Source organism: Oppia nitens, unplaced genomic scaffold (genome assembly GCF_028296485.1).
Source record: "Oppia nitens isolate AA-2021 unplaced genomic scaffold, nextdenovo-longstitch-racon4-pilon3 scaffold11_pilon_pilon_pilon, whole genome shotgun sequence".
Lineage (NCBI taxonomy): Eukaryota > Metazoa > Arthropoda > Arachnida > Sarcoptiformes > Oppiidae > Oppia > Oppia nitens.
This window is the reverse complement of record NW_026533190.1, coordinates 1,855,721-1,868,297: the sequence shown is the minus strand read 5'-3', so window position 1 is coordinate 1,868,297 and position 12,577 is coordinate 1,855,721. Positions and strand designations below refer to the sequence as shown.

General features: G+C 24.8%; 5 protein-coding genes across 5 annotated transcripts in view; 3 read left to right on the top strand and 2 right to left on the bottom strand.

Moving 5' to 3' along the window:
* Positions 1-104: 104 nt before the first annotated feature.
* Positions 105-1,485, bottom strand: LOC128954250 (uncharacterized). The gene is made up of 3 exons (XM_054299829.1): positions 1,375-1,485; positions 1,069-1,310; positions 105-933 (listed from the first exon to the last, which is right to left on the bottom strand). Exons 2-3 carry the CDS (start codon positions 1,270-1,272, stop codon positions 394-396), a joined length of 744 nt encoding a protein of 247 aa, XP_054155804.1. The 5' UTR covers positions 1,273-1,310; positions 1,375-1,485; the 3' UTR covers positions 105-393.
* A 1,539-nt stretch (positions 1,486-3,024) lies between these two features.
* Positions 3,025-3,587, top strand: LOC128954300 (protein nemuri-like). Its single transcript, XM_054299882.1, has 2 exons — positions 3,025-3,074; positions 3,181-3,587. Exons 1-2 carry the CDS (start codon positions 3,029-3,031, stop codon positions 3,525-3,527), a joined length of 393 nt encoding a protein of 130 aa, XP_054155857.1. The 5' UTR covers positions 3,025-3,028; the 3' UTR covers positions 3,528-3,587.
* Positions 3,588-4,283: 696 nt separating this feature from the next.
* Positions 4,284-5,986, top strand: LOC128954291 (rRNA 2'-O-methyltransferase fibrillarin-like). Its single transcript, XM_054299872.1, has 3 exons — positions 4,284-4,392; positions 4,625-5,171; positions 5,747-5,986. Exons 1-2 carry the CDS (start codon positions 4,347-4,349, stop codon positions 5,161-5,163), a joined length of 585 nt encoding a protein of 194 aa, XP_054155847.1. The 5' UTR covers positions 4,284-4,346; the 3' UTR covers positions 5,164-5,171; positions 5,747-5,986.
* An 842-nt stretch (positions 5,987-6,828) lies between these two features.
* LOC128954260 (keratin, type I cytoskeletal 9-like) lies at positions 6,829-7,957 on the top strand. Its single transcript, XM_054299840.1, has 2 exons — positions 6,829-6,956; positions 7,106-7,957. The coding sequence occupies exons 1-2, from the start codon at positions 6,911-6,913 to the stop codon at positions 7,789-7,791; spliced, it is 732 nt and encodes a 243-aa protein (XP_054155815.1). The 5' UTR covers positions 6,829-6,910; the 3' UTR covers positions 7,792-7,957.
* A 1,755-nt stretch (positions 7,958-9,712) lies between these two features.
* The window catches only part of LOC128954109 (glutamate-gated chloride channel-like), a 28,477-nt gene continuing 25,612 nt past the window's right edge, over positions 9,713-12,577 (bottom strand). The window contains exons 4-8 of the mRNA XM_054299680.1: positions 11,320-11,554; positions 11,103-11,174; positions 10,895-11,029; positions 10,311-10,747; positions 9,713-10,014 (exon numbers count right to left, since the gene is read on the bottom strand). Coding sequence (XP_054155655.1) covers positions 9,805-10,014; positions 10,311-10,747; positions 10,895-11,029; positions 11,103-11,174; positions 11,320-11,554 — 1,089 coding nt within the window. The 3' untranslated portion in view covers positions 9,713-9,804. The remainder of the gene's footprint in view (positions 10,015-10,310; positions 10,748-10,894; positions 11,030-11,102; positions 11,175-11,319; positions 11,555-12,577) is intronic.

Here is a 12,577-nt window from a genome sequence, read left to right as displayed (position 1 = left end):
AACATATTTTTAAATAGTAGTTTAAATAACTAAAAGATTTTTATAATTATATTATCAATAAAAATAATTAATTGAATAAATTAAATTACACTAAAGTATATATATATGGTGATTATTAACTGTTATTAAAAATTAAGTCATATTATCTAGATAATAATCTAGATAAAATTGTCCATGCACACACACACATACATACATACATTTTGATCATTTTAAATATAAAAATAAAATATTACACAACACACACACACACACACACCAAAAACAATAAATGCTATTAAACATAACAATCATTTATAATTATCAATCAATTTCATATAAACCTAACCCCCACACCTCCCTCACTCACTCCTACTCAACCACCCAACCACCCACCCACATATCCCAGACATATTAAGGATAATAACTGGGAGGCATATCTTTTTCATTGTACACCACATGTCCTTCAGCAACATTATATGGTTGTCCATAACCGGGTGGTTGTTGTTGACCACCACCACCAACTTGATAATGGTTTTGTCCACCATTGGTTTGATTGTAGATCAATGGCCACTGTGCCGGTACTGTACCAGCATATCCACCACCACCGCCGCCGACGCCGTTGCCAATGTCGGCCATCATCACCATATTTGGTGCGGCGGCCGATTGAATGACAATCGGTACTGAACTGGCCAGTTGTTGTTGACGGCGTCGACGATACAAATCGCGGGCATACGAATAGGCTGTAATAGTCACCAGCGAAACAAACAGCAAGTTATACCACGGATAGACACCTTTGATGGTCCAGTCGATGGATGCCATAGCCGACAGTGTCAACAGTACAGCATAGGTTATAGTCATACACAGCTGCTCTTTGATGGCGCCGATCAGTCCGACTGTATGGACAAGTATTGCCAGCAGAGCCAACACTATGACCAAGTTTTTGGATATACTCTGTCAACAAAAAAAATAGACATAAAAATTTAAGTTTTAAATGTATTAATTTATTGAGTGGTGGTGGGGAGGGTAGGGTAGGGCAGGGCTGTAGGGAACTGTATCTACTACTACTACTACTACTAAAACTGATACCTTAACTGATTCCTCATAGTCGGGATCGTAATCGTTTAATCTATGATAATGAATCATTGCCTGATCGACCAGTTTATCCCGGATTATCATAATAACGACACTCCAGATGATACAGATTAGGGCAAACCCGCAGATAATCGACTTTTTCACCCGAAAACCAGGGCTTGTAGTCATCATTATACCAGCGGTTCTTGTGTTATCCATTATATTGTTTGGTATTTATTTTTGTTGTTGTTTGAAATCTAAATTATTTTATTTTAATTTAATTATTTTATAATTTACATTTAATAATATATCAAATATTACTGGTGTGTGTGTGTGTGTGTGCACTGGTAGATGAAATTAATATTATTGTCAATTAAACAGTTATTAAAACCCTTATTATTAAAAACACTTTATCTCTCTATTAATACTTTTTAATACATTATTATTATTATTATATAAAATAGGAATTTACTATAAATAGACAACAATTTTTGTTTTGTTGTAAAAATATTAATACTAAAAAATATTTATTATTTTTAAAAATCAAAAATTAATAAATTATCATTCAATTTCCGTTATCTATGACTAATATATATATATATATAATTTTTCAAATAAATATCTATTTCAATATAGAAACGCAATAAATGACAATTTTTTTTATATTATAAATTTTAGTCAATAATAATATAATAATTAGGGGAAAAACATCATTAGAAATATATTACTATAAATATGACATGACATGTATTGCCATGAAATTGATAAACAAAACATACAGAATATGCGTTAAAATAATGTATATATATATATATAYATGCATATATACATGTATATATATATAATATACTATACTGTATATATATACTGTATATGTATATATAATCCAATAAATTATTATGCATGATATTGGGCAGCTAGCGGCACTGGTAGTTCCCAGAAAAAAACTACATATACATGTTTATTACGTAACAATACATACATCAGTATATATATATATATGGCACTGTATGTTTGTATTATTGTAAAATTTTACAGTAATACATATGTACTGTTACGTAATAAATATGTATTGGTATGTATTGGTAAATAGTTAAATGAAGTTTAAATAAAATATTATTTAGTATAATATTTTATACAATGAAATTATTTATTATTTTATTTTTATTTTATTTTTTTGAGTAAACTTATAGCACAGAATATTCTTATGTTTGATTATTTGTATATTATATATATATATATATATATATATATATATATATATATATATATATATATATATATAAGTTTGAAATACAAGCATTAGATTTTAATTATTATACATTATATTTATTATGACAATATTATTATTATCATTATTAGACAACTAATTCAATGGAAACAATTTTTTTTTTAAAAACACATTTGATAACTAATTATTAAATGACATTTCAAAAAAAAACATTTACCTGTATTAATACAACTATATTAAATATATATTGTATATATATATATATATTACATACTGTAAATATAACGTTACAGTCTATGGTGAAATATCATAATTTAAAACTTGTATTAAAAAATTATTTTCCAATATTGTATTATATAATTGAAAAGATGATATACAGGTAAAATAAAAAAGTATATACAGTATATAGATTTATAATTATTATTATTATTATCAATAATTAAAAAATATTTTTAAGCAAACAAATTAACAAATAGTTAGCACCACTAATAATATTTAATTAACTAATAAATAAAATAAAAATACTTATATTTATTATTATATTAATTTCATTTTTTTTTAAATTCTTAATTAAATATTATTGACGTAAATAAGATTAATATATATATATATATATATATATATATATATATATTAAAAATAATTCAAATCAATTGCCATCAAAAATAATATTTATTCATTATTTTTCTATTGATTAGTATACTATAGTTTAACATAATTTCATTTAAAAAAATCAATAAAAATATGTTAAAATTTCATATATTTTGTCTAATTGTTATCACATTAGTTGGTAATTAATACAAAAATCTTATAAATTATATATATATATACTCTCTATATACTGTATATATAATATTAATTATAATTTTGTTTTTGTTATTTCTTTATTTATTTAGTGATTCAAACAATTGACGGGATTAACAGTGATTCCCAATTAAGTGACAATGAAGTACTAGAGTTGTCCAAAAAGTTCAATGAAGTGGTCAGAAAAGTCAATGATATACTCAATGGACAGACAGCTAAAAAAGATGTTTTATTAAAACGGTCGCGAAATAAAGGAAATAATAGACGTAAGGGTAGGGGTAGGGGTAGGGGTAGAGGTAGGGGTAGGGGTAGGGGTAGGGGTAAGGGTAGGCGAAATGGTAGACGTAATGGTAGGGGAAATGGTAGACGAAATGGTAGACGTAATGGTAGACGAAATGGTAGACGAAATGGTAGACGAAATGGTAGACGAAATGGTTGAACTACTGGACCTATTTCTGATATAAACTATTTTTAAAAGTAATAAATATATATTAATAAATGCTACATGTTTGTCTATCAATAAATTAATTTGTAAAGTAAAAAATTAGATGCTATATTATAGCAGCTATATCATAATATTATATTTGTAAAAAAAATTATTATTAAATTATAGCATATTTATAAATACAAAAAAATTAGTTAATTAATTAATTAAAACAAAAAAAAACAATATTTGATAGAAGTACTAAAAAATAATTAAAATAATCTTCAATTAGTTTATAATCAATATGTAAAATAATTTTTTTTAAAAAGAATAATTATAGATTTAAGTTTAGAATAAATTTTAAAAAAAATTAATTAAAATTTTTGTGACCATTTTGTTAATAGTATATATATATATATATAGATGGCCTATACTGAGCTATATAATTAAATTAAAAAAATTTTGTAATCTAAGTATTATTAATTATTAATTATAATTATTTTAATTAATTTTTTTCATTTTATGTGTAATTTTATTTTTTCCTGTAATTATTATATTTTTAATTAATTAAAATATTCAATTATATACATGTTTAAAAATGCAATAAAAGCGCCCATACCCCCCCCCTAAGATTTTTCGAGAATTTTGTAGATTTCACCCCAGTCTACCCCCTAAAATCCCACCTAAAATCCAAAACCTTGCTTAACCCTTATATAAATCAATCAAATCAATCGCCATTAGAGAAAAAAAAATAATTATTATTTCCTATTGATTAGTATAATACAGTATATTATAGTCAAATAAAATGGTTAAAACACAATAAATAAATAAATAATGTTAAAATTTAATATATTTTGTCTAATTGTTATCGCATTGTTTGGTAATTTATACAACAAATAAATATTATAATTGAAAATTGTCTTAAATATATTAATTATTATTAATAATTTTGTTTTTTAAAAACTATTTTATTTTATTTATTAATTTTTTTTGTATTACTTTTATATTCTCTCTCTCTCTCTCTCTCTYTCTCTCTCTCTCTCTCTCTCTCTCTCTCTCTCTCTCTCTCTCTCTCTCTCTYTCTCTCTCTCTTTATCTATCAATCTATTTAGTGATTCAAACAATTGACGGTATAAGCAGTGAATCCCAGTTAAGTGACAATGAAGTACTAGAGTTGTCCAAAAAGTTCAATGAAGTGGTCAGAAAAGTTAATAATATTCTGAATGGACCGCAACCTAAAAAAGATGTTAAGCTAAAATGGGGGCTAAGAATTTTACCCCTAAGACGATTCTATTGGCGACGAAATAATAGACGTCGTAATCGGAGACCTAATCGTGGACCTAGAGGTAGACAAAATGGTAGACAAAATGGTGGACCTAGAGGTGGACAAAATGGTAGACAAAATGGTGGACCTAGAGGTGGACAAAATGGCGGACCTAGAGGTGGGCAAAATGGTGGACCTAGAGGCGGACAAAATGGTAGACAAAATGGTGGACAAAATGGCGGACCTAGAGGTGGACAAAATGGCGGACCTAGAGGTGGACAAAATGGCGGACCTAGAGGTGGACAAAATGGCGGACCTAGAGGTGGACAAAATGGTAGACAAAATGGTGGACAAAATGGCGGACCTAGAGGTGGACAAAATGGTTGATCAAAAGGGTATTAACAATTATATTCTACTTTATTTTTCTACAGTATATCAATATTTAATTTGTAATTAAAATAATAATAAATTATCTGATATTTGTAAAGAAAAAAAAACTAAATATTTATTACTATATTATTATTATTATTATATTGTATTATTAATTTCAAGTTAATTCTATAATATATTATTTATCATTTTTTTTTATTTAATAATTTTTTGAAAATAATAATAATAACAATAATTTTGTTGTCCGACTAAACCATTATCTAGTTATAATTAATTATTTAATTAATAATTAAAATAACAAATTAATTATTTAAAAAAAAAACTATTATTAAAGGAAAACAAATTATTTATAAATTAAACAAAACTTTTTTTTTATTAACTCAACAAAATTATAATTTTATTATTACATGATTTTTTTTTAATACATAGTATTTATAAATTTTTGTTTTTTGTTTATTTGTAATTTGTTTTAAACTATAAATATATATATATATATATATTAATATTTATTTCATATCTAAAAACTAGAAAACATTTTTATGTATTATTTGATTATTTTAATTGCATTTATAAACTCTAGAGTTGTCCACAAAAAAAAAAGTTCAATGAAATGGTTAGAAAAGTCAATGATATACTTAATGGACAGAAAAAACTTGTTTTATTAAAACGGTCGCAAAATAAACGTAAAAATAAACGTAAAAATAAACGTAAAAATAAACGTAAAAATAAACGTAAAAATAAACGTAAAAATAAACGTAAGGGTAAGCAAAATGGTTGACGAAATGGTTGACAATATGGTTGAACTACTGGACCTATTTCTCATATAAACTATTTTTTAAAAGTAATAAATATATACAGTATATATATATATTAATGTCTATCAATAAATTAATTTGTATTTAAAAAAAATAGATGCTATATCATTATATTACAATTTGTAACAAAAAAAAATATTATAAAATACTAGCATGTTTATAAATAGAAAAAATTAATTAATTAATTAAAACAATATTAAGTGAAGTACTAAAAAAAATATTAATAACAAAATAATCTTCAATGAATTACAATTTTTAAATAAATTAATTATACATTTATGTTTAGAATAATTATTTTTTTAAATTAATTTAATTTTTTTGTAACCATTTTTTTTGATAAGTATATATGGATAGCCTATACTGAGCTATATAATAAAATTTTAAAAATTTAGTAATCTAATAAATAATTATTTTAATTAATTTTTTATATTTTTTTCAATGTATTTGTATTTTTATTTTTTACTGCAATTATTAGATTTTTAATTAATTAAGATATTTAATTATATACATGTTTTAAAAAAATAAAACAATATCGGTTTTAGTGAAAAATTATAAAAAATAATCTCAAAAAAAAATTATAGATTTATAATTATTACAAAGATTTAAAAAAAATAATTAAATATAGTTATAATTTTTAACTATTTAAAAAATTTAACTAAAAATATGGTTATTTGTTATAAAATTATTATCAATTTTATTTTTTAAAAAAGTATGTTTTCAAACATAATATATTATTCAATAAAAAATATTTCTATTTTAAATCCTCTAATTAAATATGATTGACGTAATTAAATATATTTATAAATCAATCAAATTAATCGCCATTAGAAAAAATATTAATAATTTATTATTACCTATTGATTAGTATCGTATATTATAGTTGAATAAAATGGTTAAAACGCAATAAATTTTTTTAATAAAAAATAATAATGTTAAAATTTAATATATTTTGTCTAATTGTTATCGCATTGTTTGGTAATTTTTAAATAAAAATATTATAATTGAAAATTATTTTAAATTATTAATAATTTTGTTTTTTAAACTATTTATTAATTTTTTTTGTCTTGACTTTTAAACTCTCTCTCTCTCTCTCTTTTTATCTATCTATCTATCTATCTATTTAGTGATCCAAACAATTAACGGAAGTACCAGTGAATCCCAATTAAGTGACAATGAAGTACTAGAGTTGTCCAAAAAGTTCAATGAAGTGGTCAGAAAAGTCAATAATATACTGAATGGACCGCTACCTAAAAAAGATGTTATGTTAAAATGGGGGCTAAGATTTAGGGGACCCCGACGAGGTTGGCGACCTTGGAGACCTTGGCGACTAAATAATAGACGTCGTAATTGGGAACCTAATGTTGTACATCATGTTGTACACCATGGAGGACAAAATGGTTGGCAAAATGGTGGACCTGGAGGTGGACCTAGAGGTGGACAAAATGGTGGACAAAATGGATGGCAAACTAGTTGGCAAACTGGTGGACAAAATGGTGGACAAAATGGTGGACAAAATGGTGGACAAAATGGTGGACAAAATGGTGGACAAAATGGTGGACCTAGAGGTGGACAAAACGGTGGACAAAATGGTGGATCAAAAGGTGGACAAAATGGTGGACAAAATGGTGGATCAAAAGGTGGACAAAATGGTGGACAAAACGGTGGACAAAATGGTGGACAAAATGGTGGACAAAATGGTGGATCAAAAGGTGGACAAAATGGTGGATCAAAAGGTGGACAAAATGGTGGGTCTAAAGGTGGGCAAAATGGTGGACAAAAAGGGGGACAAAATGGTGGGTCTAAGGGTTAAGTCGGTGGTAAGGGAAGGGTAATGTCTAAATCTTAACAATTAAATTAGATTAAACATTATGTTTCTATAGTCTATCAATAAGTTATTTAATTTGTAATTAAAATAATAATAAATTATCTGATATTTGTAAATGAAATTAAAACTAAATAAATATCACTATATTATTATTATTATTATCTAAAAAAAAAATATAATAAAATTATTTTGCTGTTGTATTGTATTATTAATTTTTAAGTTAATTCTATTATATATTATATATTTATTTTTTATTTGATAATTTTTTTTAAATAATAATAATTTTGTTATCCGACTAAACCATTGTCTTTGATTGAATAGAGAGTTTATAATAAATAAATTAATTAATTATAAAAACTATTATTAAAGGAAAACAAATTATTTATAAATTAAGCAAAAATTGTTTTTTATTAACTCAACAAAATTATAATTTTATTATTACAAGATTTTATTTTTATACATAGTATTTATAAATTTTTGTTTTTTGTTTGTTTGTAATTTTTAAACTATATATCAATATTTATTTCATATCTAAAAACTAGAAAACATTTTATGTATTAATTTTTTCCCTCAAAATATTGATTATATTAATTTCATTATATAAACCTTGTTATACAAAAAGTTATTTTATCAATACTATTAACTTTATAATAATAATAATAATAATAATAATAATAATAATAATAATAGAAAATAAATTAAATATTACAAAGTTGTAATTTCTATTAATTTTTTCAATTATATTATTAACAAATAATATACATGTTTATTATCAATAAAAATTTAACAAATACTTAAAAACTTTATATTAACAATAAAACAAACATTTTAAAACCACTAATTAATTTTATAGCTACTATAATGTTATAAAATACAAAAAAAAAWAAAAATTAATAAATAATAAATGTAGCATAATTAAAAATGTTATTATTATTTTTTAATTTTATATTTTTATTTATCTCTCTTGAGTCTATTTAACTTTAATGTACCATGATGATTATCTATATTTTAAAAAAATTAATTTTCGTCCATTATATTAGTATTATTATGTTAAGTTAACTTAAGTTAATTTTTTTTAAAAATCAGGTAAATATAGTGTACATACAAACAAACAAACAAAAATTTGTCGGACAATATATATATATATAATTTATTTTTTGGACACACAGTTATATTAAATTTTTTTTTTATAAAATTTGTTTTTTTTTAAATTTTGTTATTGTTGTGTACACTATTAGTTAAATATTATATAATTATATTTATACACATATAAAAAATTATCTGACTGTATATTTCTTAAATAATAAGAAAATATTATTTTGTTGTTATTGTTGTTATTATTATAATTAAATCTAATAATTAACATCTATTAAAATAATTTATAATTAATAGTATATAATGTTATTTATCAAATAATGAGAGAGTGTTTTTTGAATATTTTTATGTTTTATTTGTTTGTTTAGTTTTTTTTAAGGATCCATAGTATATATATATATGCGTCTATGGCTTATATATATATATATATATATATAAATAATTGGCAATACTTGACAGTATATTATCATATTTAATGATAATGGATTTTTTTTTAATAATTATGAATTATATTTATTTTTTTATAAAAAAAACTATCAATAACTATATAAAACAAATAAATAATAAATAAATGTTGTTTTGTTTGTTTGTTTGAGTATTGAAAAGTCTATGTGTTTTTTTTAATAACACATTTATCATTATATATATATTTAATATATTATATAATATTATACAATATATAAGTTACAGTACTACAGTTTACTTATGTTATATTAAAAAACAAAAAAAACAACAATTAATTATTTTTGTAAAACACAACAAAATATTATAGTAATAAATATAACAAATATAATTATTATTTTTTTCCTCCCCGTCCCCCTTAATAAATTCAAACCCATTGATCCACCCACCCATCCAAATAAAAACCTACCGTTTCCAACCATCATCATTATCATCAGTGGCTTATTTGAGTGGCATATGTAGATCATCGCGGAACAGGTAGGTGGTCCAGTAGACCAGATTGAACAGTGCAAACATAAATGGAAAGAATATTCTAGATATAACATCGATACGTTTGGAACGGGTAGGAAATTTGGACAGCCATCGTTTGCACCAGTTTTTGCGTTTGTTTGGTTTGGCGTGTATTTCGCAGCTCCGGTAGCCGTCACCTCTCTGTGTGTGTGTGTGTCCATGGGTTTAATAAAAATAAAAAACAAACGCAAATTAGTACATAAAAAAAACATTAGTCCAAACATATACAGAATATTCTGTATAACTCTATCTGTCTATCTGTCTATCTGTCTATCTGTCTATCTGTCTATCTGTCTATCTGTCTATCTGTCTATCTGTCTATCTGTCTATCTGTCTATCTGTCTATCTGTCTATCTGTCTATCTGTCTATCTGTCTATCTGTCTATCTGTCTATCTGTCTATCTGTCTATCTGTCTATCTATTATCAAATAACCTACCAATCCATATGTGGTCTCATCTCCATTACCGCCGGCTTCCATAGTCGAATGTTCGATATTCCATTTGGCCTGACGCTGGGCAACCTGTTGTTGCTGTTTGGCTGCTGCCTGGTGTACATCGCTCCGGGAGGCATAGTTGACCAGTGCAAACTCCAACAGTGCACCGAAAACAAATGTCAGACACACCCCTGTCCAGACATCGATGGCTTTTGTATAGGAAACGGGCGGCTGAGAGGCATTGATACCCGATATTTGGGTAGCCATAGACAACAGTGTGGTAACACCCAGCGATACCCGGGCTACCGTAGCGTTCGGGTCCAACCAAAAGGACACCCATGACACAAATATGAGCATGGCACACGGTATGTATATCTGGATCAGATAGTAGCTGAACTCACGCTTGAATAGTAGATCCACTTTCAGACAACTGTATTCACCTGGGTTAATTAGTTAGGTTCAACAAACAAACAAAATAAAGTTAGGTATGTTTGTATTAAATACAGTATGACTTTCCCTTTACACTAATAGGTAAAGGAATGTCATGTCTAATAGTATTATTATTATTATTATTATTATTATAATACCTGTGTTTGTCCGACTGGTACAGTAGTTGGTCAAGTATTTTTGTAGTGTAAAACGTGGCAAATTAAGACTCTTGGTCACCTGTACTGGATCACCCTCTTTCCACATAAATACTAGATCATCGGTGGTATAGCCATCTGCATAACCAAAAAAAATTGATGATAATATTTTACATATATATATATATATAATATATTAAAAAAAACTTACAACTGGCCATTTGTATTGAACACGTTTGCCTATCCAGTGGATAGTATTTCAGGTCCATTGGACAGGAAAGTACTGGTTAGGTTAGGTTAGATAACAATAAAAAATATTAATATTAATATATAAATATAATTGTTTGTATTATTTATATATATATATATGATAGCCAGCACCCGGCTGCACCCTAACCCCCCATCCCCTCCCCTTCCCTCTCCCTTACCCAATGAGATACGTATGGAAAACAGTACGTTTCCATTTGGATAGATACGGAGCAATACGTTTGGCATAATTATTTCGTGAAAGTGTCCCTTTTTTTCGTTACTAAAAAATAGGTCGGGTTTCCATATACGGTTCGGATCGGTCAGTACCAGGTACTGGATCTTTCCCTGCATGTCGTCAAACTGTAGCCGATTGTCGTTCCACTGTTCACGGAATGTTACCTGACATGAGTATTCCTGGTTAGAGATAGGGTAGGTATGGGTAGGTATGGGTAGGTATGAGTAGGTATGAGTAGGTATGGGTAGGTATGGGTAGGTATGGGTAGGTATGGGTAGGTATGAGTAGGTATGGGTAGGTATGAGTAGGTATGAGTAGGTATTGAGTAGGTATGGGTGTAATAAACATTGACAAAATTAATTTAAATTGTCAATCGACTAGTTTGCTAAAAAAATATCTTATATTTAGTAATTAATTATATTTATTATGTATTAGTATTTATTATTATTAATTAATTGTATTTATTTATATATATTTTTTTATAATAACTTATTATCATATAACTGTAATATCATATTAGTTTTACAATAATTTTATTTATTTTTTTTTTGAAAACAATTTTCTTTAGTTTTATTTGTTTAATAAATATGTATTACTGTATTTAATTATTGACATTAATTGATTGTTATTATTATTATTCTTTACTATATTTATCAATTTTATTTTCCTATTATCCTTAAAAATATGCAAACAACCAAAATCAATTGCTAGAAATAATTCAATGTTAAATTTATCATTATTTTTTGTTTATTTGTTGGTTATTGATTAAAAAAAAAAATTATAATTGATATCCTGGAAATAAACAAATTAATTATTATTATTATTTTCTACAAACAATTAATAGTAGTTTATAATTATTACTATTATTTTTTTAAAAATAATTAATATTATACCGTATTAACTATTTTTTAAAAAAAAACTTTCAAATGTTTATGAACTATAAGTTAATATTAATATTACAATAAATTATAATCAAAGTAATAAAATAGTAACAAAAAAATCATACGATATATTAACTGTATATGAATTTAATACCAGGATTTATTTATACAGCTTATTTATAAAGGTATTTATTATTATATTTATCATTTTAATAAAAATTGAAATAGTAATACTATCAATATTAAGTTAATACTCAGTAAATAATCTAATAGTTAATGAAAAAAATACTTTATTATTATTTTTAGTCAACTTATTTATTA